General features: G+C 39.3%; 1 protein-coding gene across 7 annotated transcripts in view; it reads right to left on the bottom strand.

Moving 5' to 3' along the window:
* The window catches only part of Scm (Polycomb protein Scm), a 240,670-nt gene that overhangs the window by 139,723 nt on the left and 74,733 nt on the right, over positions 1-26,214 (bottom strand). For all 7 annotated transcript variants that reach the window (XM_070103632.1, XM_070103630.1, XM_070103636.1 and 4 more), the window contains exons 5-6: positions 21,987-22,102; positions 4,929-5,166 (exon numbers count right to left, since the gene is read on the bottom strand). In XM_070103632.1, coding sequence (XP_069959733.1) covers positions 4,929-5,166; positions 21,987-22,102 — 354 coding nt within the window. The remainder of the gene's footprint in view (positions 1-4,928; positions 5,167-21,986; positions 22,103-26,214) is intronic.

Raw genomic sequence — 26,214 nt, 5'->3', positions numbered from 1 at the left:
TCCCTGGGTGGTTGCTGTCTACCAACCTACTACCTATAATAATAATAATAATAATAATAATAATATAATAATAATAATAATAATAATAATAATAATAATAATAATTTTTTTTTTAACAAGTCAGCCGTCTCCCGCTGAGGCAGGGTGACCCAAAAAGAAAGAAAATCCACAAAAAGAAAATACTTTCACCCCGTCTCCCGCTGAGGCAGGGTGACCCAAAAAGAAAGAAAATCCACAAAAAGAAAATACTTTCACCATCATTCAACACTTTCACCTCACTCACACATAATCACTGTTTTTGCAGAGGTGCTCAGAACACAACAGCTAAGAAGCATATACGTATAAAGATACACAATATATCCCTCCAAACTGCTAATATCTCAAACACCTCCTTTAGAGTGCAGGCATTGTACTTCCCATTTCCAGGACTCAAGTCCGGCTATATAAAAATAACCGGTTATAATAATAATAATAATAAATAATCACTCTGGAGTGCTTTAAATGTCATACGTATTTCGAATAGGTTTGGCAGCTGACATTTAAAGCAGCACTCGAGTGATTATTATTAATTATTATTATTACTGTTATTACCATCAACGTACCTTCTTCATTGAGTTTAATAATTTCTTAAGCTGCCACTAGGCACAGAGAATGTAAACACAGAGACAAACACACCAGCTAACCCCTTTACTGTGAACTTCTTTTGTACTTCTTCCATTTCCCTCTTCCAAGTGCTGCTGCACTTCTAACTCTATCTTGTACTATGGGGTGCACAATAAAGTACAAATTTGTAGTCTTGGAGACTGTGAAAGCTAGTATACTCAGTGACTGTAGAAAGGAGATTAAGATGCTTGACACTGAGACGCAGCACTGCCCGTTTCCATGACCCAAGTTTTCGTATGGCATACAATACCGATTTGTCAGAGAGCCGTCATAACTCCGAGTTGTCGGTAAATGAGCACATCGGTAAGTGAGGAGAGGCTATATATACATATACTTTTTTTGTCTTATGATGGCATCTAAGGATAATTGTGATAAAATGAGGAGTCATGATAACCTTATTGCCAACATTGAAATGAAAAAAAATTTGGTAAGCTAAGGCCAAGATTATTTTAAGTAATGAGTATACTGTATATACAATGTGCATGTTACTTTTTTATTTTTTTAGGCCTAGTTCTACTGAACACTTAATATATGATAGTGTAAACATGTTATCAGGTATTTATATGCCTTTAAAAGTGAAAAAGGGCGATTCACTTTACGGCGATTTTAGCTTTACTGCGGTAGCCTGAAACCTAACCCACCATATAGCAGGGGTTCTCCTGTATTCACTAAAATTATTTGGTCACTAGAAGAATAGAAGCAGTCATCAACTGAGGATGGCCCACAGTCTGGAATTTGGTTACTAAACTACAACTCCTCTTTTTACCACAACTACCCTTAGATACCATCATAAGACCAACTAACTGACATCAGTACCAATCTCACAGATTTCAAAAAAGAAACTGAAATCATGCCCATCCACTCAACACTTGGATCAGATTCATGAAATGCCTTATTTATAAAAAAAATGCAAAGTATCACTATCAAGAGCCCTCAGTATTCTTTGGAGAAAGAGCCTAGATATAGGCGAAATGCCAGACCTTCAAGAGTCCAGACATAGCTCCTTTGCATAAGGGAGGCAGTATAGCACTAGCTAAAAATTACAGACCAGTAGCCCTAACTTCCCACATCATAAAAATCTTTGAAAGAGTGATGAGATGGCAGATTACAAATTTCATGGAACAGCACAACAGGCATAACCCGAACCAGCATGGTTTTTAGAGGAGGACAATCAAGCCTGTCACAGCTGTTGAACCACTGTGACAGAATTATGGAGGCATTGGAAGACAACCAAAAAGCCAATGTGATATACACAGATTTTGCAAAGGCATTTGACAAATATGATCTTGGGGTGATTTTACACAAAATGAGAGCCATAGGCATTACGGAGAAGGTAGGTAGATGGAGTTTTCAGGTTTCTAACACAGAGAATACAAATAATAGTAGTAAACAGAACAAAATCCAGCATCAGTGAGGTAAAAAGCTCGGTTCCTCAAGGCACTGTCCTGGCACCTCTGCTGTTTCTCATCCTCATAGCACACAAATATAAACACCTGTTACAGTTTTATATCATCATCTGCAGATGACACTATAATAAGCATGTAAGTCACTTTGGTAGAAGACACTGAAAAATTACAGGAAGATATGAGCAATGTTTTCCAGCAGGCAATGGAGAACAACATGACATTCAATGGTGTTGGGAATAATTATATCAGCTGACCTTTGTTTCAAACAACATAATAAGACAAAGGTCACAACAGCCAGAAGGATGACAGGGTGGGTAATGAAAACCTTCCAAACAAGGAAAATTATGCCAATGGTGACACTTTTCAAATCATTAGTGCTCCCTCATTTGGGATACTGCTCAGTGTTGATGGCCATTCAGGGAAGAAGAAATACCAGAGCTACAACAGATAGAGAGATCATTTACAGCCCACACAGAGCCAGTCAAGCATGTAAATTATTAGGAACACCTTAAAGTCTTAAATATGTACTCAATGGAGTGGAGGAGCGAGAGATACATGATAATATATACTTGTAAAGTACTCAAGGGCCTGGTCCCAAATCTGTACTCTGCCATAACAACATACTGGAGCGAGATATATGGGAGGAAGTACAAAATAAACCCAGTGAAAAACAGAGGTGCGGTGGGCACAATTAGGAAACACTATCAACATCTGTGGCCCCAGATTATTCGTCTTACCAGAAGATATCAGAAACTCTGCTGGAACAAGTGTAGAAATCTTCAAGAGAAAGCTGGACAAGTATCTTCACCAGGTGCCAGATCAACCAGGCTGTGATGGATATGTGGGTCAGTGGGCTTCCAGCAGCAACAGCCTGGTTGAACAGGCAAGCACCAGACGAGCCTGGCCCATGGCTGGGCTCCGGGAGTAAAAAGATTCTCAAAATTCATCAAAGGTATAAGGTAGTAAAAGCCGGTCATTAAGTGGGGAGATGGGTTTTTAGTCATTATTCCAAATTACATTATGAGAATGGTTGTTAAGCAGTGAATCACTATATTTGTTTCTAGTTTGATGGCAGTATTTTCTGTTACAACTGCCCAGAAAATGTTTTAGGTCAGTCAGCATCAGCACTAGTGTGAATTGTTCATGTGGTAGGCACACTCGTCTTCGTTAACACCAATCTTTAGATCTCTAATAGTTTCTCCTAAATGTTCGCTGTTGCTGCCCTTACAAGGGAAGGTATAAACACCTACAGAACGTTGCTCTCTTTTCTTTAGCTTAAATTATGTGAAGCTTCAGAATTTTTGTGCTGATGGTGACTGAGTCCATTTTCATCTTTTTCAAGATTAGGGGGCTAGGGTAAGGGCTGTGTCCCCAGTGGGTAGGGTCAATCTCCAGGTGGTGATGGTAGTCTCAGCTTCATGGGGTTGGCAGACATCACAAGAAGAATGATATCTAAGCTAAAATTTGAAGTAAACTTTCACATGTATATATATTGAGAGATGCTTCTTAATATATAATTGTCCCTACTAATTCATGGGCTGCCTTATTTGCAGGTTTTCATTATCCATTAATTATTTAAATGGGCAACCACAGAATGGATATGATTAGCCAATGGTTTCCTGGCTCAGAGGCTTTCCTACCCCAAACTGCTCTCTATTCTGGTAACCATTTCCTATACATGTCGTATTAACCACATCAGAGTAATATGTTACAGTGGGCTCTGAAATATAAAATTAACTCAAATCTTAAACACATTTTGTCATGCAGAATTAATTTTGCATTACCTGCATTTTCTAGTTTCAAAGGATCTCTAGGAATGCAACTCACTACAAATTTGTAGGTACAGCTGTATATACACCGAGAAGCAGACCTCTTAGCGTGAACTGTACACAGAGATAAGCACACAATGTATATACAGGTTTCCCTCACTTTATATGAATTTGTTTATACATGGCGACAAAACTGCTAGCAGTAATTCTCTAGAGGCAATGTAAATTCTCTTTTGCGATCATTCAAGCCAAGCAGCACTTGATTTTTTTAACAATATTGTTTAAATACCATTCTGAACTTGGAGATTTAATAGAAAATAAATTCAATCATGGAAAACTTGAATACATTTTGAACAATATTCTTTGGCTGGTTTTCAATCAGAGTGTCTTACACCAAGTCAAGAGAAAATGGACACCCAACCAGACGAAGTTGGGTTGCACAGGTAAATAGTTGGGACTAGGAGTAGGACAGGTAAGAAATAATAGTAGGAAGATATGTACAGTATTCATAGGTTCATAACATGTGTACTTCAATATAGACAGACAGGTTGAATGGAGGGAGGGTAATGAATTTTAAATTTTACTTTTTCTTTGGTTTTTTGCATATGGCAATTTGGCGCCTATGTGGTATGCTTATATTATTTTCTTGATAAAAATAAATAATGTGGATTTCTTCCAAAACAATAACAAAAACACACAATGTTTCTTGACTTCTTTCCTTGATATTTTGATAATTTTCATTATTTTTTCTGTATTGTGCTCCCATGAAATGGGGGGTATAACATCATGCATCTACTACACAATGGATATTTTTTTTTCAAACAAACTGACTGTCTCCCACCAAGGCAGGGGGACTCAAAAAAGAAGTACTTTTACCATCATTCACACTATCACTGTCTTGCCAAAGGCGCACAGATGCAACAGTTCAGATGTCCCTTCAAACAGGAAATACACCAAAACCCTCCTTTAGAGTGCAGGAAATGTACTTCCCACCTCCAGGACTCAAGTCCAGCTAACCAGTTTCCCTGAATCCCTTCACAAAATGCTACCTTGCTCACACTTCAACAGCATATAAAACTCAATATCTTACCAAGAGGAGGCTGTAGCATCCCACCATGCTCTTCACAGTGGCCAATGGGATGAATTTCATTGTTACAGTCTACAAGACGCCAGAAATCGTTTTTATTATCTGACCCATCAAGTCTTAGGCGCAGCCTAGGGCCCAGAGTGCCAACTACTGTAGCAATACATGTTGAAGTCAGATTTCGTGGATCCAAAGCTTCAAGTTTCATCCCAATCCTGAATTCATTCTTTGGGGGTATCTTGTGCTGAAAGTGGTCAACACATTTATATCAAATGCTACCAATATGAACTACCACAGAGGAAGAGGGAGAAGAGGGGAGAGGAGGAAAGGGAAAAGGAGAGGGAGGAAGAGAAAAAAGGTAGGAGAGGAGAGAATAGAGAGGGACAGCAGATGGAAGAGAGGATGGGGAGGAAAGAAGGGAAGATGGAAGAGGGAGTGGGAGAAACGAAGAGGGAGAGAAGAAAGATGGATGGAGGAAGGACAGAAGAGAGAGGAAGAGTGAGTGCCTAAGGAAAAAAAGGAGTATAATTTAGAACATATGATATGGGAATGACAGAGGTAAGAAGAGAGGGCTGGAGGATGAGGATGGAAAGAGTTATAGTCAAGAGGGGGGTAGGAGAGAGGAAGGTGGTGGAGGGAGGGGAAGGTAAGAGGAAGATAGGAATAGGAAGAGAAGAGGAAGGTGGAGGTGACATGAGGAACAAAAAAGGATGAGAGAAGATAATAGAAGAAATACAATAAGAATGAAGAAAGAGGGAGGAGAAAAATACAAAAATGAAGACAAAATACAGAAAAAAGGAAACAAATGACAAAAATAAGACAAAAAACTAAAGAAATAAAGTAAAAATAAAGTTTAAAGACAAAAACTAAAGAAAAAAGTTAGAGAGACTAACAATGAAGTGAGATATATATTGTGAAGAATACTCTGGGAAATATTCCCACCCTCCCACAGTCTACTCAAGAATTCCATCAAATATTAAAAATCTACTAATGAAAAAGATCACTTCATTAAAACCTACAATACATTCTCACAAAAAGGCAACAATTTCTCTTTGCAAGTGTTTTTTTTTTTTCTGTGGACTGTTTCAGCCCGGTAACTGTGACTTATATTAAAATTATATCTCATAAGAAGTTCCTAATGTACATGAACAAAATGTATAGCAATTTATATCAGGAAAAAATAAATAAATTAGCATGGATATATCTGTAGTATAGTTCTTGGTCTTATTACTTTTCCTTTTATATCCATGGGGAAGTGGAATAAGAATCTTTCCTCCGTAAGCCATGCGTGTTGTAAAAGTCAACTAAAATGCCGGGAACAATGGGCTAGTAACCCCTTTTCCTGTAAAGATTACTAAAAAGAATAAGAAGAAGAAAATTGTCAAAGTGGGAAGTCTGAATGTGCGTGGATGTTGTGCAGATGATAAGAAAGAGATGATTGTGGATGTTATGAATGAGAAGAAGCTGGATGTCCTGGGTTTAAGTGAAACAAAGCTGAAGGGGGTGGGAGAGTTTCAGTGGAGAGGAATAAATGGGATTAGGTCAGGGGTTTCAAATAGAGTTAGAGCTAAAGAAGGAGTAGCAATAATGTTGAAGGATAAGCTATGGCAGGAAAAGAGGGACTATAAATGTATTAATTCAAGGATTATGAGGAGTAAAATAAAGATTGGATGTGAAAAGTGGGTTATAATAAGCGTGTATGCACCTGGAGAAGAGAAAAGTGTAGAGGAGAGGGAGAGATTTTGGGAAATGTTGAGTGAATGCGTGGGGAGTTTTGAATCAAGTGTGAGAGTAATGGTGGTTGGGGATTTCAGTGCTAAAGTGGGTAAAAATGTTATGGAGGGAGTAGTAGGTAAATTTGGGGTGCCAGGGGTAAATGTAAATGGGGAGCCTTTAATTGAGCTATGTGTAGAAAGAGATTTGGTAATAAGTAATACATATTTTATGAAAAAGAGGATAAATAAATATACAAGGTATGATGTAGCACGTAATGAAAGTAGTTTATTAGATTATGTATTGGTGGATAAAAGGTTGATGGGTAGGCTCCAGGATGTACATGTTTATAGAGGGGAAACTGATATATCGGATCATTATTTAGTTGTAGCTACAGTTAGAGTAAGAGGTAGATGGGAAAAGAGGAAGGTGGCAACAACAAGTAAGAGGGAGGTGAAAGTGTATAAACTAAGGGAGGAGGAAGTTCGGGTGAGATATAGGCGACTATTGGCAGAAAGGTGGGCTAGTGCAAAGATGAGTAGTGGGGGGGGTTGAAGAGGGTTGGAATAGTTTTAAAAATGCAGTATTAGAATGTGGGGAAGAAGTTTGTGGTTATAGGAGGGTGGGGGCAGGAGGAAAGAGGAGTGATTGGTGGAATGATGAAGTAAAGGGTGTGATAAAAGAGAAAAAGGTAGCTTATGAGAGGTTTTTACAAAGCAGAAGTGTTATAAGAAGAGCAGAGTATATGGAGAGCAAAAGAAAGGTAAAGAGAGTGCAAAAGGAGAGCAGATGATAGAGTGGGAGAGGCACTGTCAAGAAATTTTAATGAAAATAAGAAAAAATTTTGGAGTGAGTTAAACAAGTTAAGAAAGCCTAGGGAAAGTATGGATTTGTCAGTTAAAAACAGAGTAGGGGAGTTAGTAGATGGGGAGATGGAGGTATTAGGTAGATGGCGAGAATATTTTGAGGAACTCTTAAATGTTAAGGAAGAAACAGAGGCAGTAATTTCATGCACTGGTCAGGGAGGTATACCATCTTTTAGGAGTGAAGAAGAGCAGAATGTAAGTGTGGGGGAGGTACGTGAGGCATTACGTAAAATGAAAGGGGGTAAAGCAGCTGGAACTGATGGGATCATGACAGAAATGTTAAAAGCAGGGGGGGATATAGTGTTGGAGTGGTTGGTACTTTTGTTTAATAAATGTATGAAAGAGGGGAAGGTACCTAGGGATTGGCAGAGAGCATGTATAGTCCCTTTATATAAAGGAAAAGGGGACAAAAGAGACTGTAAAAATTATAGAGGAATAAGTTTACTGAGTATACCAGGAAAAGCGTACGGTAGGGTTATAATTGAAAGAATTAGAGGTAAGACAGAATGTAGGATTGCGGATGAGCAAGGTGGTTTCAGAGTGGGTAGGGGATGTGTAGATCAAGTGTTTACATTGAAGCATATATGTAAACAGTATTTAGATAAAGGTAGGGAAGTTTTTATTGCATTTATGGATTTAGAAAAGGCATATGATAGAGTGGATAGAGGAGCAATGTGGCAGATGTTGCAAGTATATGGAATAGGTGGTAAGTTATTAAATGCTGTAAAGAGTTTTTATGAGGATAGTGAGGCTCAGGTTAGGGTATGTAGAAGAGAGGGAGAATACTTCCCAGTAAAAGTAGGTCTTAGACAGGGATGTGTAATGTCACCATGGTTGTTTAATATATTTATAGATGGGGTTGTAAAGGAAGTAAATGCCAGGGTGTTCGGGAGAGGGGTGGGATTAAATTTTGGGGAATCAAATTCAAAATGGGAATTGACACAGTTACTTTTTGCTGATGATACTGTACTTATGGGAGATTCTAAAGAAAAATTGCAAAAGTTAGTGGATGAGTTTGGGAGTGTGTGTAAAGGTAGAAGTTGAAAGTGAACATAGAAAAGAGTAAGGTGATGAGGGTATCAAATGATTTAGATAAAGAAAAATTGGATATCAAATTGGGGAGGAGGAGTGGTGAGTGGTGCGTTGAGGTATATGTGGAGTCAAAAAACGTTATCTATGGAGGCAAAGAAGGGAATGTATGAAAGTATAGTAGTACCAACACTCTTATATGGGTGTGAAGCTTGGGTGGTAAATGCAACAGCGAGGAGACAGTTGGAGGCAGTGGAGATGTCCTGTTTAAGGGCAATGTGTGGTGTAAATATTATGCAGAAAATTCGGAGTGTGGAAATTAGGAGAAGGTGTGGAGTTAATAAAAGCATTAGTCAGAGGGCAGAAGAGGGGTTGTTGAGGTGGTTTGGTCATTTAGAGAGAATGGATCAAAGTAGAATGACATGGAAAGCATATAAAACTATAGGGAAAGGAAGGCGGGGTAGGGGTCGTCCTCGAAAGGGTTGGAGAGAGGGGGTAAAGGTGGTTTTGTGGGCAAGGGGCTTGGACTTCCAGCAAGCGTGCGTGAGCGTGTTAGATAGGAGTGAATGGAGACGAATGGTACTTGGGACCTGACGATCTGTTGGAGTGTGAGCAGGGTAATATTTAGTGAAGGGATTCAGGGAAACCGGTTATTTTCATATAGTCGGACTTGAGTCCTGGAAATGGGAAGTACAATGCCTGCACTTTAAAGGAGGGGTTTGGGATATTGGCAGTTTGGAGGGATATGTTGTGTATCTTTATATGTGTATGCTTCTAAACTGTTGTATTCTGAGCACCTCTGCAAAAACAGTGATAATGTGCGAGTGTGGTGAAAGTGTTGAATGATGATGAAAGTATTTTCTTTTTGGGGATTTTCTTTCTTTTTTGGGTCACCCTGCCTCGGTGGGAGACAGCCGACTTGTTGAAAAAAAAAAAAAAAAAATATCTGTAGTAGGTTGGTAGACAGCAACAGCCCAGGGAGGTACTACCATCCTGCCAATTGAGTGTAAAACAAAAGTCTGTAATTGTTTTACATGATGGTAGGATTGCTGGTGTCTTTTGTCTGTCTCATAAATATGCAAGATTACAGGTACGTAATCTTGTAGGTTGGTAGACAGCAACCACCCAGGGAAGTACTACCGTCCTGCCAGATGACTGTGAAACAAAAACCTGTAACTGTTTTGCATGATGGTAGGATTGCTGGTTTCTTTTTCTGTCTCATAAACACGCTAAGATAACAGGGATATCTTGCTACTCCTACTTACACTTTGGTCACACTTCACAGACACGCACATGCATATATATATATACATACATCTAGGTTTTTCTCCTTTTTCTAAATAGCTCTTGTTCTTTTTTATTTCTTCTATTGTCCATGGGGAAGTGGAAAAGAATCTTTCCTCCGTAAGCCATGCGTGTCGTATGAGGCGACTAAAATGCCGGGAGCAATGGGCTAGTAACCCCTTCTCCTGTATACAATTACTAAAAAAGAGAAGAAGAAAAACTTTATAAAACTGGGTTGCTTAAATGTGCGTGGATGTAGTGCGGATGACAAGAAACAGATGATTGCTGATGTTATGAATGAAAAGAAGTTGGATGTCCTGGCCCTAAGCGAAACAAAGCTGAAGGGGGTAGGAGAGTTTCAGTGGGGGGAAATAAATGGGATTAAATCTGGAGTATCTGAGAGAGTTAGAGCAAAGGAAGGGGTAGCAGTAATGTTAAATGATCAGTTATGGAAGGAGAAAAGAGAATATGAATGTGTAAATTCAAGAATTATGTGGATTAAAGTAAAGGTTGGATGCGAGAAGTGGGTCATAATAAGCGTGTATGCACCTGGAGAAGAGAGGAATGCAGAGGAGAGAGAGAGATTTTGGGAGATGTTAAGTGAATGTATAGGAGCCTTTGAACCAAGTGAGAGAGTAATTGTGGTAGGGGACTTGAATGCTAAAGTAGGAGAAACTTTTAGAGAGGGTGTGGTAGGTAAGTTTGGGGTGCCAGGTGTAAATGATAATGGGAGCCCTTTGATTGAACTTTGTATAGAAAGGGGTTTAGTTATAGGTAATACATATTTTAAGAAGAAGAGGATAAATAAGTATACACGATATGATGTAGGGCGAAATGACAGTAGTTTGTTGGATTATGTATTGGTAGATAAAAGACTGTTGAGTAGACTTCAGGATGTACATGTTTATAGAGGGGCCACAGATATATCAGATCACTTTCTAGTTGTAGCTACACTGAGAGTAAAAGGTAGATGGGATACAAGGAGAATAGAAGCATCAGGGAAGAGAGAGGTGAAGGTTTATAAACTAAAAGAGGAGGCAGTTAGGGTAAGATATAAACAGCTATTGGAGGATAGATGGGCTAATGAGAGCATAGGCAATGGGGTCGAAGAGGTATGGGGTAGGTTTAAAAATGTAGTGTTAGAGTGTTCAGCAGAAGTTTGTGGTTACAGGAAAGTGGGTGCAGGAGGGAAGAGGAGCGATTGGTGGAATGATGATGTAAAGAGAGTAGTAAGGGAGAAAAAGTTAGCATATGAGAAGTTTTTACAAAGTAGAAGTGATGCAAGGAGGGAAGAGTATATGGAGAAAAAGAGAGAAGTTAAGAGAGTGGTGAAGCAATGTAAAAAGAGAGCAAATGAGAGAGTGGGTGAGATGTTATCAACAAATTTTGTTGAAAATAAGAAAAAGTTTTGGAGTGAGATTAACAAGTTAAGAAAGCCTAGAGAACAAATGGATTTGTCAGTTAAAAATAGGAGAGGAGAGTTATTAAATGGAGAGTTAGAGGTATTGGGAAGATGGAAGGAATATTTTGAGGAATTGTTAAATGTTGATGAAGATAGGGAAGCTGTGATTTCGTGTATAGGGCAAGGAGGAATAACATCTTGTAGGAGTGAGGAAGAGCCAGTTGTGAGTGTGGGGGAAGTTCGTGAGGCAGTAGGTAAAATGAAAGGGGGTAAGGCAGCCGGGATTGATGGGATAAAGATAGAAATGTTAAAAGCAGGTGGGGATATAGTTTTGGAGTGGTTGGTGCAATTATTTAATAAATGTATGGAAGAGGGTAAGGTACCTAGGGATTGGCAGAGAGCATGCATAGTTCCTTTGTATAAAGGCAAAGGGGATAAAAGAGAGTGCAAAAATTATAGGGGGATAAGTCTGTTGAGTGTACCTGGTAAAGTGTATGGTAGAGTTATAATTGAAAGAATTAAGAGTAAGACGGAGAATAGGATAGCAGATGAACAAGGAGGCTTTAGGAAAGGTAGGGGGTGTGTGGACCAGGTGTTTACAGTGAAACATATAAGTGAACAGTATTTAGATAAGGCTAAAGAGGTCTTTGTGGCATTTATGGATTTGGAAAAGGCGTATGACAGGGTGGATAGGGTGGCAATGTGGCAGATGTTGCAAGTGTATGGTGTAGGAGGTAGGTTACTGAAAGCAGTGAAGAGTTTTTACGAGGATAGTGAGGCTCAAGTTAGAGTATGTAGGAAAGAGGGAAATTTTTTCCCAGTAAAAGTAGGCCTTAGACAAGGATGTGTGATGTCACCGTGGTTGTTTAATATATTTATAGATGGGGTTGTAAGAGAAGTAAATGCGAGGGTCTTGGCAAGAGGCGTGGAGTTAAAAGATAAAGAATCACACACAAAGTGGGAGTTGTCACAGCTGCTCTTTGCTGATGACACTGTGCTCTTGGGAGATTCTGAAGAGAAGTTGCAGAGATTGGTGGATGAATTTGGTAGGGTGTGCAAAAGAAGAAAATTAAAGGTGAATACAGGAAAGAGTAAGGTTATGAGGATAACAAAAAGATTAGGTGATGAAAGATTGAATATCAGATTGGAGGGAGAGAGTATGGAGGAGGTGAACGTATTCAGATATTTGGGAGTGGACGTGTCAGCGGATGGGTCTATGAAAGATGAGGTGAATCATAGAATTGATGAGGGAAAAAGAGTGAGTGGTGCACTTAGGAGTCTGTGGAGACAAAGAACTTTGTCCTTGGAGGCAAAGAGGGGAATGTATGAGAGTATAGTTTTACCAACGCTCTTATATGGGTGTGAAGCGTGGGTGATGAATGTTGCAGCGAGGAGAAGGCTGGAGGCAGTGGAGATGTCATGTCTGAGGGCAATGTGTGGTGTGAATATAATGCAGAGAATTCGTAGTTTGGAAGTTAGGAGGAGGTGCGGGATTACCAAAACTGTTGTCCAGAGGGCTGAGGAAGGGTTGTTGAGGTGGTTTGGACATGTAGAGAGAATGGAGCGAAACAGAATGACTTCAAGAGTGTATCAGTCTGTAGTGGAAGGAAGGCGGGGTAGGGGTCGGCCTAGGAAGGGTTGGAGGGAGGGGGTAAAGGAGGTTTTGTGTGCGAGGGGCTTGGACTTCCAGCAGGCATGCGTGAGCGTGTTTGATAGGAGTGAATGGAGACAAATGGTTTTTAATACTTGACGTGCTGTTGGAGTGTGAGCAAAGTAACATTTATGAAGGGATTCAGGGAAACCGGCAGGCCGGACTTGAGTCCTGGAGATGGGAAGTACAGTGCCTGCACTCTGAAGGAGGGGTGTTAATGTTGCAGTTTAAAAACTGTAGTGTAAAGCACCCTTCTGGCAAGACAGTGATGGAGTGAATGATGGTGAAAGTTTTTCTTTTTCGGGCCACCCTGCCTTGGTGGGAATCGGCCGGTGTGATAATAAAAAAAAAAAAAAAATAATACAGGTACGTCTTGCTACTTCTACTTACACTTAGGTCACACTAAGCAAATATGTACACGTTTATTTATACACACTCATCTTTTCTTTGATTTTTATCTTAGTTCTTGTTTTTATTACTTTTCCTTTTATATCCATGGGGAAGTGGAATAAGAATCTTTCCTCCGTAAGCCATGCGTGTTGTAAAAGTCAACTAAAATGCCGGGAACACTGGGCTAGTAACCCCTTTTTCTGTTTTAATTACTAAAAAGAATAAAAAGAAAACTGTCAAAGTGGGAAGTCTGAATGTGCATGGATGTTGTGTGAATGATAAGAATGAGATGATTGTGGATGGTATGAATGAGAAGAAGCTGGATGTCCTGGCTTTAAGTGAAACAAAGCTGAAGAGGGTGGGTGAGTTTCAGTGGAGAGGAATAAATGGGATTAGGTCAGAGGTTTCAAATAGAGTTAGAGCTAAACTAGTAGTAGCAATAATGTTGAAGGATAAGCTATGGCAGGAAAAGAGGGACTATAAATGTATTAATTCAAGGATTATGTGGAGTAAAATAAAGGTTGGATGTGAAAAGTGGGTTATAGTAAGCATATATGCACCTGGGGAAGAAAGAAGTATAGAAGAGAGAGAGAGATTTTGGGAAATGTTGAGTGAATGCATGGGGACTTTTGAACCAAGTGTGAGAGTACTTGTGGTTGGGGATTTTAATGCTAAAGTGGGTAAAAATGTTGTGGAGGGAGTAGTAGGTAAATTTGGGGTCCCAGGGGTAAATGAAAATGGGGAACCTTTAATTGAGCTACGTGTAGAAAGAGGTTTGGTAATAAGTAATACATATTTTATGAAAAAGAGGATAAATAAATATACAAGCTTTGATATAGAACGTAATGAAAGTAGTTTGTTAGATTATGTATTGGTGGATAAAAGGTTGATGGGTAGGCTCCAGGATGTACACATTTATAGAGGGACAACTGATATATCAGATCATTATCTAGTTGTAGCTACAGTTAGAATAAGAGGTAGATGGGATGAGAGGAAAATGGCAACAAGTCAGAAGAAGGTGAAAGTGTATAAACTAAGGGAGGAGGAAGTTCGGGTGAGATATAAGCAACTATTGGCAGAAAGGTGGGCTGGTGCAAGTATGAGTATTGGGGGGGTTGAAGAGGGTTGGAATAGCTTTAAAAATGCAGTATTAGAATGTGGGGCAGAAGTTTGTGGGTATAGGAGGGTAGGTGCAGGAGGAAAGAGTGATTGGTGGAATGATGAAGTAAAGGGTGTGATAAAAGAGAAAAAGGTAGCTTATGAGAGGTATTTACAAAGCAGAAGTGTTATAAGAAGAGTAGAGTATATGGAGAGTAAAAGAAAGGTGAGGAGAGTGGTGAGAGAGTGCAAAAGGAGAGCAGATGATAGAGTGGGAGAGGCACTGTCAAGAAATTTTAATGAAAATAAGAAAAATTTTTGGAGTGAGTTAAACTAGTTAAGAAAGCCTATGGAACGAATGGTTTTGTCAGTTAAAAACAGAGTAGGGGAGTTAGTAGATGGGGAGATGGAGGTGTTGGGTAGATGGCGAGAATATTTTGAGGACTTTTAAATGTCGATGAAGAAAGGGAGGCAGTAATTTCATGCACTGGCCAGGGAGGTATACCATCTTTTAGGAGTGAAGAAGAGCAGGATGTGAGTGTGGGGGAGGTACGTGAGGCATTACATACAATGAAAGGGGGTAAAGCAGCTGGAACTGATGGGATCATGACAGAAATGTTAAAAGCAGGGGGGGACATAGTGTTGGAATGGTTGGTATTTTTGTTTAATAAATGTATGAAAGAGGGGAAGGTACCTAGGGATTGGCGGAGAGCGTGTATAGTCCTTTTATATAAAGGGAAGGGGGACAAAAGAGATTGTAAAAATTAGAGGAATAAGATTACTGAGTATACCAGGAAAAGTGTACGGTAGGGTTATTATTGAAAGAATTAGAGGTAAGACAGAATGTAGAATTGCGGATTATGTGTGAGTAAGGTGAAAGTGTTGAATGATGATGAAAGTATTTTCTTTTTCGGGATTTTCTTTCTTTTTGGGTCACCCTGCCTCGGTGGGAGATGGCCGACTTGTTGGAAAAAAAAAATATCTTTATCATCACAAAAATAATTAGTAACCTAACTTCATAATGTTAAAACACCTGTATAACATTTTGAGAGTTATGTCACATTTAGAGAAAATTAGTTGAATTTTGAAAAGGCCCTGGCCAAGGATCTGGCTGTGGGGGCACTGACCCCTGGAACACACTCCAGGTATAATACCTGGCTGCAACATAGATGAAAGTTTAGCCAAAGTAAATTATTTTTATTAAATTCATGGGTAAGTATTAAGCCACTGAAGGTCATACAGCATCTTAGATATGAGAAGAAATAAGGTATCATATAAGGATAAGGAGGGCACGTCCAATTCCTTAGATCAAGAGCCCTTAACAAGCTTCAAGACTGCATGAAGGAGATGCAAAGTGAAGTGTCACAACCTACCACCCAACACTGAAGATAAGGAACAGAATGTGAGAAACAATACAATTGGGTAGCATCTACTAGTCAGGTAAGGTAAACCTAAACTGAACCTAAGACATGCCATACACACACACACACACAGTATAAATTAGCAATGATCAGATGTCTGCAACGATTGGCTGTCCAAACATGGCTTGCTCCCGAGCATTCTGGATTGTTGATGTCAACGCCATATATATATATATTTCAGCCTTAAAATATCTGTATACATGGGGATTTAAGTCACGAATACCAGTTACAATGATCCGCACTTATGAACAGGGCACTTAAGAGATCAATTAGCTATTTATGAACAGTGATCCGCTGTTGCTAACAAGACTACTTACAACGGCGGATGGTGCGAGGCAATAGAAGATGATGGAGTGGCCTGGAGTTAACACTGTGCTGCCATATTGTTTGCATTCATCTCCTTGATTTCACTTTGTTACTTTAACATTTATCTTGGAAAACAGCAATTCATCATGTCTGAAAAGCGCAAGAGCAGTGGAAGTGATACCACAGTGCCACGGAAAAGAAAAATGATGACGTGTGAGTTGACAATGCACATAATAAAGCGCTCTGAAAAGAATGAAACACCATCTAACATTACTCGCAAGTACAGTGCAAAGCGGTCTGCCACTGTAGCAATTATCAAGGAAACGTTAAAAGCCCTGCACCCATGTTTTTGACAATCATTTTCAAGAAGCGACTGAATTGATTAGCATCGTAAGTAAGCTTCAATGTGTGTGGTGTGCTGACTGGTGCTGTTGACCCTTGCCAACTCTCTCTCTCTCTTGTAGGTGCTAATTATGATTATCAAATTAATCATATCATAGAAGGATAAAATAGAAAATATGCATATTATCACAGGTGCATAATGGAATTCAGAAAAAGAGGTATGCATATGTCTTGTTTATATTATATAAACACACTTAAAATGATGAGATATACATTATGGCTAATATCCAGAGTTGAGATGGAGTAATAATAAAAGCCAAAATATTTCAATGAATATACTAGGTCAGTCACACCACACTTCTGGAAAGCCAGTGTGGCTAGTGTGGATGCAATGACAAGACATAACACTGGGCTTTCCCTAAAATGCAATGCCCTGCTCACCACCTCATGGCTACCCAGCATTTCGTATAGTAGTGTGCAAATTAATTGGGACAGGAGTAAAATTTGTGATTATCTCATAATATGTCTTAGTCTCTGGCTTAATTAATGTAGTTTAGGTTCTTATTTTTTCAGAAGAATTTCCTACCAACTTCCGGCACCCATCCAGCTATGGTGTTACCCTGCAACTCTTGTCAGTGCTACAACAGTTGTTGTTCTGTAAGGCTATTCCTGCAAGTGTGCTCCATGAGTGAATATGGTTTTTGCCAAATTCTCATCTTCAGTTCATGATTACTGCTGAAATTCATGATGATGTTACACCTAGGAAGCATGCATGTATTGTAGCTCTTAGAAAACATGCTGATTTGAGTATCAGACAGATCACCAAAAATTTGAGCCTAGCAAAGTCAACTGTTGCTCAGATTCTGAAGAGTTGATGACATTGGTGATTGTGGAATGCTGTGTCAGGGAAGATGTGGAAGAAAATGTAAAGCAACACCTCACGAATGAGAAGGTTATCATAAGAAATAGTGTGAAGGATCCCAAGAAAACCAGTCAAGACCTACAGAGAGATTTGGCTTCAGCTGGCGTAAATGTCAATTCTTCAACTGTTCGAAGAAGGTTCCTTGAAGCTGGCAGAACTTCCAGAAAGCTGGTAAAGAAACAACAATTGGCTGCTGCTATGAAGAAAAAAAACAGCCTTGGTGGGCACTTGATCATAAGGGATGGATGACAGATAACTGGAGAAAAATTATATAATCAGATGAGATGTATTCTGAAGTACAGAAGTACAGATTAGTGGTAGTGAGATGGAGCAAAGGCGAACCTCTTCGGAATGGACATACTCAATAAGTGCCGAAACACCCTCCTAAGATGATGTTTTGGGGTACTTTTACTGTTAAAGGCCCTGGACAGTTGTTATTGTTGAAAAAATGATGAACAGTGACAAATACAAGGAAATCCTGGCTACTCATTTGCTTCCCATTGTGAATAGAGGTTTTCCTGATGGAGAAGGCATATTTCAGCAGAATCTTGCTCCATGTCACACTTCCAGAAAAATGCTGACATTCTTCGAAGAGAGTGAGCTAAATGTTTTAAATTGACCTCTAAATTCTCCTAACCTCAACCCAATAGAGAATCTATGGGCAATGAACAAAGGCAGGATTGCAAAACAGGACTGTTCAACTGTGGAGAAGCTAATTGCTGGTTTTATTAGAACCTGATACCACGACGAAAAACTTGCCAAAATATGTTCAACATTGGTCAATTCTACGCCAAAGTGTGTAGCAATGCTTATAAAAGCAAAGGGTACTCATATCTCTTATTAAGCTACAATTAATTTTAAATGTTTTACATTACTGTAAGGGAAAAAAAATTCCCACAATTTAAAAGCTAATTTTATATAAAATCTATCACAATAATTCAGTACATGTAATTATGAGAAATAGCATTTTTTCACACTTGAGCCGTGTTACCTGAATGTTATAGTTCATTCCTATTTAAAAGGTAGTAAATTGGATCCTTAGCAATTTTTCAGACATTTTAATTATTTTTAACAAACCAGCCATCTTCCACTAAGGTAGGTCCGAGAAAGGGGGATACATTCACTATACAGGTGGGCCCCCACTTTAGAACGCTTTGCTCTACAGTGTTTCGCTAATGCACCAGTTTTCAGTTATACCTATTCTTTATTTATTCAGACTTCCTACAACAAATATATTCACCACTCACTAAGCTAAGGACAAAAATATTTTAAGCTAAGTAATGCATGTGCTGTATATGCAGTTTTTAGGTCTAGCTCTACTGCTCACTTAATATATAATACTGTAAACATGTTTTCAGGCTTTTACATGCATTTGAAAGTGAAAAAAGGCTATATTTCAGTTTACAGCAATTTTCACTTTACAGCATCAGCCCAGAACCTAACCTGCTGTATAAGCAGGGCTCTCCTGTACAGCAGTAGCCTGGAACCTAACCTGCTGTATAAGCAGGGTCCTCCTATAAGGCAGTAGCCTGGATCCCAACCTGCTGTGTAAGTGGGGTCCTCCTGTAATTCCTTCAATAGCTGTCTTGCCAGAAGTGTGCAGACATTACAATTCAAATGACCCTCCAAACTACACCAACTCCACCCCTTCTTCAGAGTACAGACACTGCTGTCTACAGTAAATCCTCCATTTAACCCATTAACAGGAGGTATCAGGTGGACAGTAATGACAATTGTGGCCAACAATCATGGACAATTATATAACCAATAGTTTTTATTGACTGTGAAGCAAATGACCCAGTGAATTTTGACCTGTATTTTCAAAGTCAGTTAATTTAAGGGTTTAATGTACTTCCTGCCTCCAAGACTCGAGTCTAGCTAACCTGTTTTCTTGAATCCCTTCATAAATCTAATCTTGCTAACACTCCAACTGCATGTAAAGCCATAAAAACCACTTTTTTCCATTCATTTCAAATATACCGGAATAGCGGCACCTATACTTCCGTATGGGTGTGAGGATGGTTTTTAAATGTTGCAGCAAAGATGAAGTTTGGAGCAACAGGGATGTAATGTTTGAGATCCATGTGTGGTGTGCTACTCATTACTGGTTCCAGGGATCATCGTCCCCTAACTCGATCTACTTCCAGGCCTCTTAAATTGGAAAGGAAATGTTACAGGACTAAGAGCTATTAAGAAAAACAAGAGGTAAAGTGTATATCAAATTTAAGCAAGAAACTTGTTAGATTTACCTGTCATCATACATGTTTATGAGACAGCAAGAGATGACCAACAATGTTGTCAGAGTGCAAAACCCTGGGTGGTTTATGTCTATAAACTTAATTTTTTTAACATGCTTGCCATCTCCCACCAAGGCAGGGTGACCCAAAAACGAAACACTTTCACCATCCTTCACACTATCACTGTCTTGCCAGAGGTGTGCAGATATGATAATTCAGATGTCCCTCTAACCAGCAAATATTCCCACCTCTCCTTTAGAGTGCAGGCATTGTACTTCTCACATCCAGGACTCAAGTCCAGCTAACTGGTTTCCCTGGATCCCTTCACAAAATGTTACACTGCTCACACTCCAACAGCTCATTAGATCTCAAAATCCATTTGCTTCTACTCACTCCACTCTAATACATGCCTGCTGAACATCCAAGACCCTAGCACACAAAAGCTGAACTTACTGAGTGTTGAAGTTATAAGACAGTTTGAAAATAATTTAGAGAAGAGTTGTTCAGGCAGTGGAGATGTCATGTCTGAGGGCAATGTGTGGTGTGAATATAATGCAGAGAATTCGTAGTTTGGAAGTTAGGAGGAGGTGCGGGATTACCAAAACTGTTGTCCAGAGGGCTGAGGAAGGGTTGTTGAGGTGGTTTGGACATGTAGAGAGAATGGAGCGAAACAGAGTAACTTCAAGAGTGTATCAGTCTGTAATGGAAGGAAGGCGGGGTAGGGGTCGGCCTAGGAAAGGTTGGAGGGAGGGGGTAAAGGAGGTTTTGTGTGCGAGGGGCTTGGACTTCCAGCGGGCATGCGTGAGCGTGTTTGATGGGAGTGAATGGAGACAAATGGTTTTTAATACTTGATGTGCTGTTGGAGTGTGAGCAAAGTAACATTTATGAAGGGGTTCAGGGAAACCGGCAGGCCGGACTTGAGTCCTGGAGATGGGAAGTACAGTGCCTGCACTCTGAAGGAGGGGTGTTAATGTTGCAGTTTAAAAACTGTAGTGTAAAGCACCCTTCTGGCAAGACAGCGATGGAGTGAATGATGGTGAAAGTTTTTCTTTTTCGGGCCACCCTGCCTTGGTGGGAATCGGCCAGTGTGATAATAAAATAATAATAAAAAATTGTTCAGATGATTTTGTCATTTAGAATAGGTTGAGCAAGACAGTATACAAGTATGAGGAAGATGAAAGTAAGGGTAGGGAATGTCCAAAGAAGGGAGGGTGTAAATTTTGTTTTGAGTGTCAGGGGATTAAGCGTCCAGCAGGCATATGTGGGCATGTTAGACTGCAGAAGGTGAAAACAAGTGGATTTGGGATTTCACATGTTGGTGTGAGCAAGGTAATATTTATGAAGGGTTCAGAGAAACCAGTTAGCAGAACTCAAGTCCTGAAGGTACTTAGCACAGGGCCTACACTCTTGAAAGATGAAGGATCTTGCAGTTTAGATTCATTTGAATAATGTAGTCTTTGCTCCAGAGGCAAGACAGCTACTGAATTGATAGTGGTGGAAGTGTTTCCATATTTGGGCCACCATGCCTTGGTGGGAAACAGCCAATGTGGTAAAAGAGATTATGTGAACTGTGGTAGAAAAGATAATGCGAGTGGTATTGGTTCATTTGGACATGTAGAAAGGATGGAAGGAAACAGAATGACTTCGAGCGTATAAATCTGTAGTGGAAGAAAGGTGGGGTAGGGGTCAGCCTAGGAAGGGTTGGAGAGAGGGAGTAAAGGATGTTTTGTGAGTGAGGGGCTTGAACTTCCAGCAAGCATGCAAGAGCGTGTTAGGAGCGAATGGAGACAAACGGTTTTTAGGACTTGACGTGCTGTTGGAGTGTGAGCAGGGTAACATTTATGATGGGATTCAGGGAAACCGGCAGGCCGGACTTGAATCCTGTAGATGGGAAGTACAGAGTCTGCACTCTGAAGGAGGGGTGTTAATGTTGCAGTTTTATAACTGTAGTGTAAACGTGCCTTTGGCAAGACAATGATGGAGTGAATGATGATGAAGGTTTTTTTTTTTCAGGCCACCCTGCCTTGGTGGGAGATGGCTGATACATTAAAAAAAAAAAAACGGTTTATAACTTTTGGTTATGTCTTTGTTACCTTCTCTGTAATTAGTAACTCTATGACTAGTTTCAACGGACCCCTCTAACCTTGCTGCCTGTCCTAACTATGTGCATTTTGCACATCTTAATAAACACCAAGTGTCAGAAATATGACCAAAGAGCAGAATGCATCCTCAAACAAGTAACTACAAACTACAACACAGTTAATCAGGCATTCAACAAGAAAGTCTAGTCTCAGAATGGGGGAATTTTAGAGAGAAGTTCATGAAAAACGTGCCCAACTTGTCTACACAACAGCCAAAAATGTATCATACTTAAAATAATAACAAGGGTTCTGCTTCAATTACCTGTTTATAACACTTGGCCGGAGATGGTACTGAGTTAGTCTCTATGAGGTAGTCTTCCCAGTTGAACTCTGCAGCAGCCTCAATCTGAGCCAGAGCTGCAGCACTCAGACCCCGACCTGTAATAAATACACATATGTAACAAAGATCAGCTCATAACACTAGATGGGTCTCAAAAGGAGAGCTAGCATGCAGCAACTTTAGTGGACTATGGCAATTCAACCCATGTATGCAATGTTTGTAATGAAATCTGAATCTAACTACTGATGCAGATATTCTACAGGAGGTAATCATATACATATATTTATCAAAACAACTGGTACATTAAAGCAATTACTGAAGAGCAAAGTAGCTGCAACTATCAAGTTACATGCAGAAACATATAACATTTATTGATAAAACAAAAACTTTTTGCAGGAATATATCAGCAAAATGTAACATTGAATGTAACGAAACGCAAAGGTGTAGAATCTTACAAAAGAAATTGAAACCAATTACCTGAATAAGACCTCATGCTAGATCAAAAGTATTCTCATTATTTTTTCCTACTGTTGAATATAGATTATTTTTATGATTCTAAGAGAACAAAATTTTAGGTTGCAAGGGCTAAAGGATGGGAGAAACTAAGTACAGTGGACCCCCGCTTTGCGATCAGCTCCCAATGCGACCAATTATGTAAGTGTATTTATGTAAGTGCGTTTGAACGTGTATGTTTGGGGTCTGAAATGGACTAATCTAATTCACAATATTCCTTATGGGACCAAATTCGTTCAGTAATGGCACCTGAACATACTTCTGGAATGAAATAATATCGTAAACCGGGGGTCCACTGTACGTATATTGATGAGAAAATAGGGGAAATAATAATATGAGGTGTGGGGATGTTGCAGTCGTAGGGGAAATCTAACTGTGATGTCAGCACATTTCTGGAAAAATGGCAAATGAGTAAATGTTGTTAATGTGTTTTCTTCTTTCTGTCACCCTGCCTTGACTGGATATGGCCACTGTGTTAAAAAAAAAAATTATTTACATAATGTCTAAAATACTGTGTTTACATGTCAAGGAGACTAGATATATCAGATGATGAATGCTATGCAAAATATGATGAACTTTTCAAACCTGACATGGCATATGAAAAGTAGATAAACCAACCAAAATACATGTATATAAGGGGGTGACAAGTCCAATTGTCTTTTTTTTTTCTTTTGGTCGAATTTCAATGGAATTTTTACTGTGAATTAAGCAACATTTGAAACCTAGACATTGTTTTTAGTGACCTTTTTTCCTTATAGTTAGATAGGAAAAAAAAAAATAGTGCCCTATTCTATCCTCTTGCTGACAGCAAGAACAAAAAAAAAAAAAACTTATATTTGTGGAAAAACAAACTTAGAAATATGATAGAAACAAGCTGATGCCATCAACATGTTGCCAGAATTATGCACTATTTTTTGGTAAGAAAACATTGTTTTCCATAATTTTTCAATTTAATTTTTTTTTTATCAACAAAAAAGGTTTGTTGCCTCCTTAACCCTTTCAGGGTTTCGGCTGTACTAGTACGGCTTACACACCAGGGTTTTTGACGTACTAGTATGCCTAAATTCTAGCGCCCTCAAATCTAGTGAGAGAAAGCTGGAGGGCCTACATATGAAAGAATGGGTCTATGTGGTCAGTGTGCGCAGTATAAAAAAAATCCTGCAGCACACAGTGCGTAATGAGAGAAAAAAAAAAACTTTGACCGTGTTTATGGATTAAAACAGCGACTTTGCACTGTATTTTCGTATGGTATTTATTGTTGTATTCTAGTTTTCCTGGTCTCATTTTATAGAATGGAAGACATATTACAGAAATTGAGATGATTTTGACTGGTTTTACAAAGAAAAGTACCTTGAAATTGAGCTTGAAATAGCAGAAATGTTCGATTTTTACCAAAGTTCAAAAGTAAACAAATCATGCTAAGCATCCAATACATGTCAACTGGTGAGTAATATTCTTTCACACGTGCGCCGATATTATTTATACCATTTCTACACTAATGCAGTAGTCTGCATAACAGTTTATCTTCTATTTTTTTGTGAGAATAAAAATTCAAAGTGGAAAGCAAAAGAATGTAAGAGGGGCGTGGGGATGTGACTAATGAACAGAGGAAATGTTATTTTAGTGCCAGGAATGTCTTTCTTGTTTATTCTGGACCCTATTCGGAAATTGGCATCTTTTGAAATTTGTGTGAAATTGGCAAAATTGCTAAATTCTGACCACTGTATTGGATAGTTGAAATCGGTAAATGGGCAGTTTCTTGTACTCATTTGATAGAAAAAAATGGAGTTCTAGCGAAACAGTTATGATTTTTGTTGACAAGTACACTGGAATTGGCCGAAAATAGAGCTCAAAGTGGGCAAAATCGCTGATGCGTAAACATCGTCGAGACTGCTAACTTTGCGAGAGCATAATTCCGTAAGTTTTCCATCAAATTTCATACTTTTGGTGTCATTATGATCGGGAAAAGATTCTCTATCTTTTCATTAGAATTTTTTTTTTTTTTAAATTTGGGCGACCCTGAGAACAAGTCTCTGAGAGGGCCTGTTGACCCTGAAAGGGTTAAACTAAGTTGATGAATATATATAGTAATGTCGGTACTTAATATCTTATAAATAAGTTTCCTATCTACTTGAGAACCAATCAAGTAATTAAAGAAATGAGGTTAATGATATTTTAGGATGCTGGCGGATGGTCTTCTGGAAAAAAAATAAAAATGATTCACTATCACATGTTCCTAGCTGTTTATTTCTCAGAAAGGCACAAGAATCTTGATTCAATAATGAATCCACATATGCAACATCCTAACTTGACTATGAAAATGCAAGCACTGTACTTCCCACCTTAGACAAGTCCAGCTACAGATCATTCTTTCTTTCAACAAACTGGCCGTATCCCACCAAAGGAGGTTGGCCCAAAAAGAAAAACGAAAGGTTCTATTTTTAACTTTAATAATGTATACAGGATACTGTGCGAATGATAAGAAAGAGATGACTGTGGATGTCATGAATCAGAAGCAGCTGGATGTCCTGGCTTTAAGTGAAACAAAGCTGAGGTGGGAGAGTTTCAGTGGGGAGAAATTAATGAGATTAGGTCAGGGGATTTCAAACAGAGCTAGAGCTAAAGAAGGAGTAGCAATAACGTTGAAGGATAAATTATGGCAGGAAGAGAGGGAATATAAATGTATAAATTCAAGGATTATGGATTATATGGAGTAAAATAAGGGTTGGATGTGAAAAGAGGGTTACAGAAGGGGTTTATGCACCTGGAGAAGAGAGAAGTGTAGAGGAGAGAGAGAGACTTTAGGAAATGTTGAGTGAGTGTGTGGGGAGTTTTGAACCAAGTGAGAGAGTACTTGTGGTTCGGGTTCTCAATGCTAAAGTGGGTAAAAATGTTGTGGAGGGAGAAGTAGGTAAATTTGGGGTGCCAGGGGTAAATGAAAATGGGGAGCCTTTAATTGAGCTATGTGTAGAAGGAGGTTTGGTAATAATACATATTTTGTGAAAAAGAGGATAAATAAGTATACAAGGTATGATATGGGTGCTCAGATATGACAGTTCAAAAGTCAACCTCCAAACTGCCAGTATCCCAAACTCCTCATTTAAAGTGCAGGCATTGTACTTCCCATTTCCAGGACTCAAGTCAGGTTAACCGGGTTCCCTAAATCCCTTCACTAAGTATTACCCTGCCCACACTCCAACAGATCGTCAGGTCCCAAAAACCATTCATCTCCATTCACTCCTATCTAACACGCTCACACACGCTTGCTTGAAATCCAAGCCCCTTGCCCACAAAACCTCTTTACCCCCTCCCTCAAACCTTTTTGAGGATGACCCCTACCCCTCCTTCCTCTCCCTACCGATTTATACACTCTCCAAGTCATTCTTTGATCCATTCTCTCTAAATGACCAAACCACCTCAACAACCCCTCTTCAGCCCTCTGACTAATACTTTTAGTAACTCCACACTTCCTAATTTCCACACTCCGAATTCTCTGCATAATATTTACACCATACACTGCCCTTAGACAGGACATCTCCACTGCCTCCAGTTGCCTCCTCACTGCAACATTTACAACCCAAGCTTCACACCCATGTAAGAGTGTTGGTACCACTATATTTTCATACATTCCCTTCTTTGCCTCCATAGATAATGTTTTTTTGCCTCCACATATACCTCAATGCACCACTCACCTTTT

The sequence above is a fragment of the Cherax quadricarinatus genome, chromosome 86 (assembly GCF_038502225.1).
Source record: "Cherax quadricarinatus isolate ZL_2023a chromosome 86, ASM3850222v1, whole genome shotgun sequence".
Taxonomy (NCBI): Eukaryota; Metazoa; Arthropoda; class Malacostraca; order Decapoda; family Parastacidae; genus Cherax; species Cherax quadricarinatus.
This window is presented reverse-complemented; position numbering and strand designations above follow the sequence as displayed.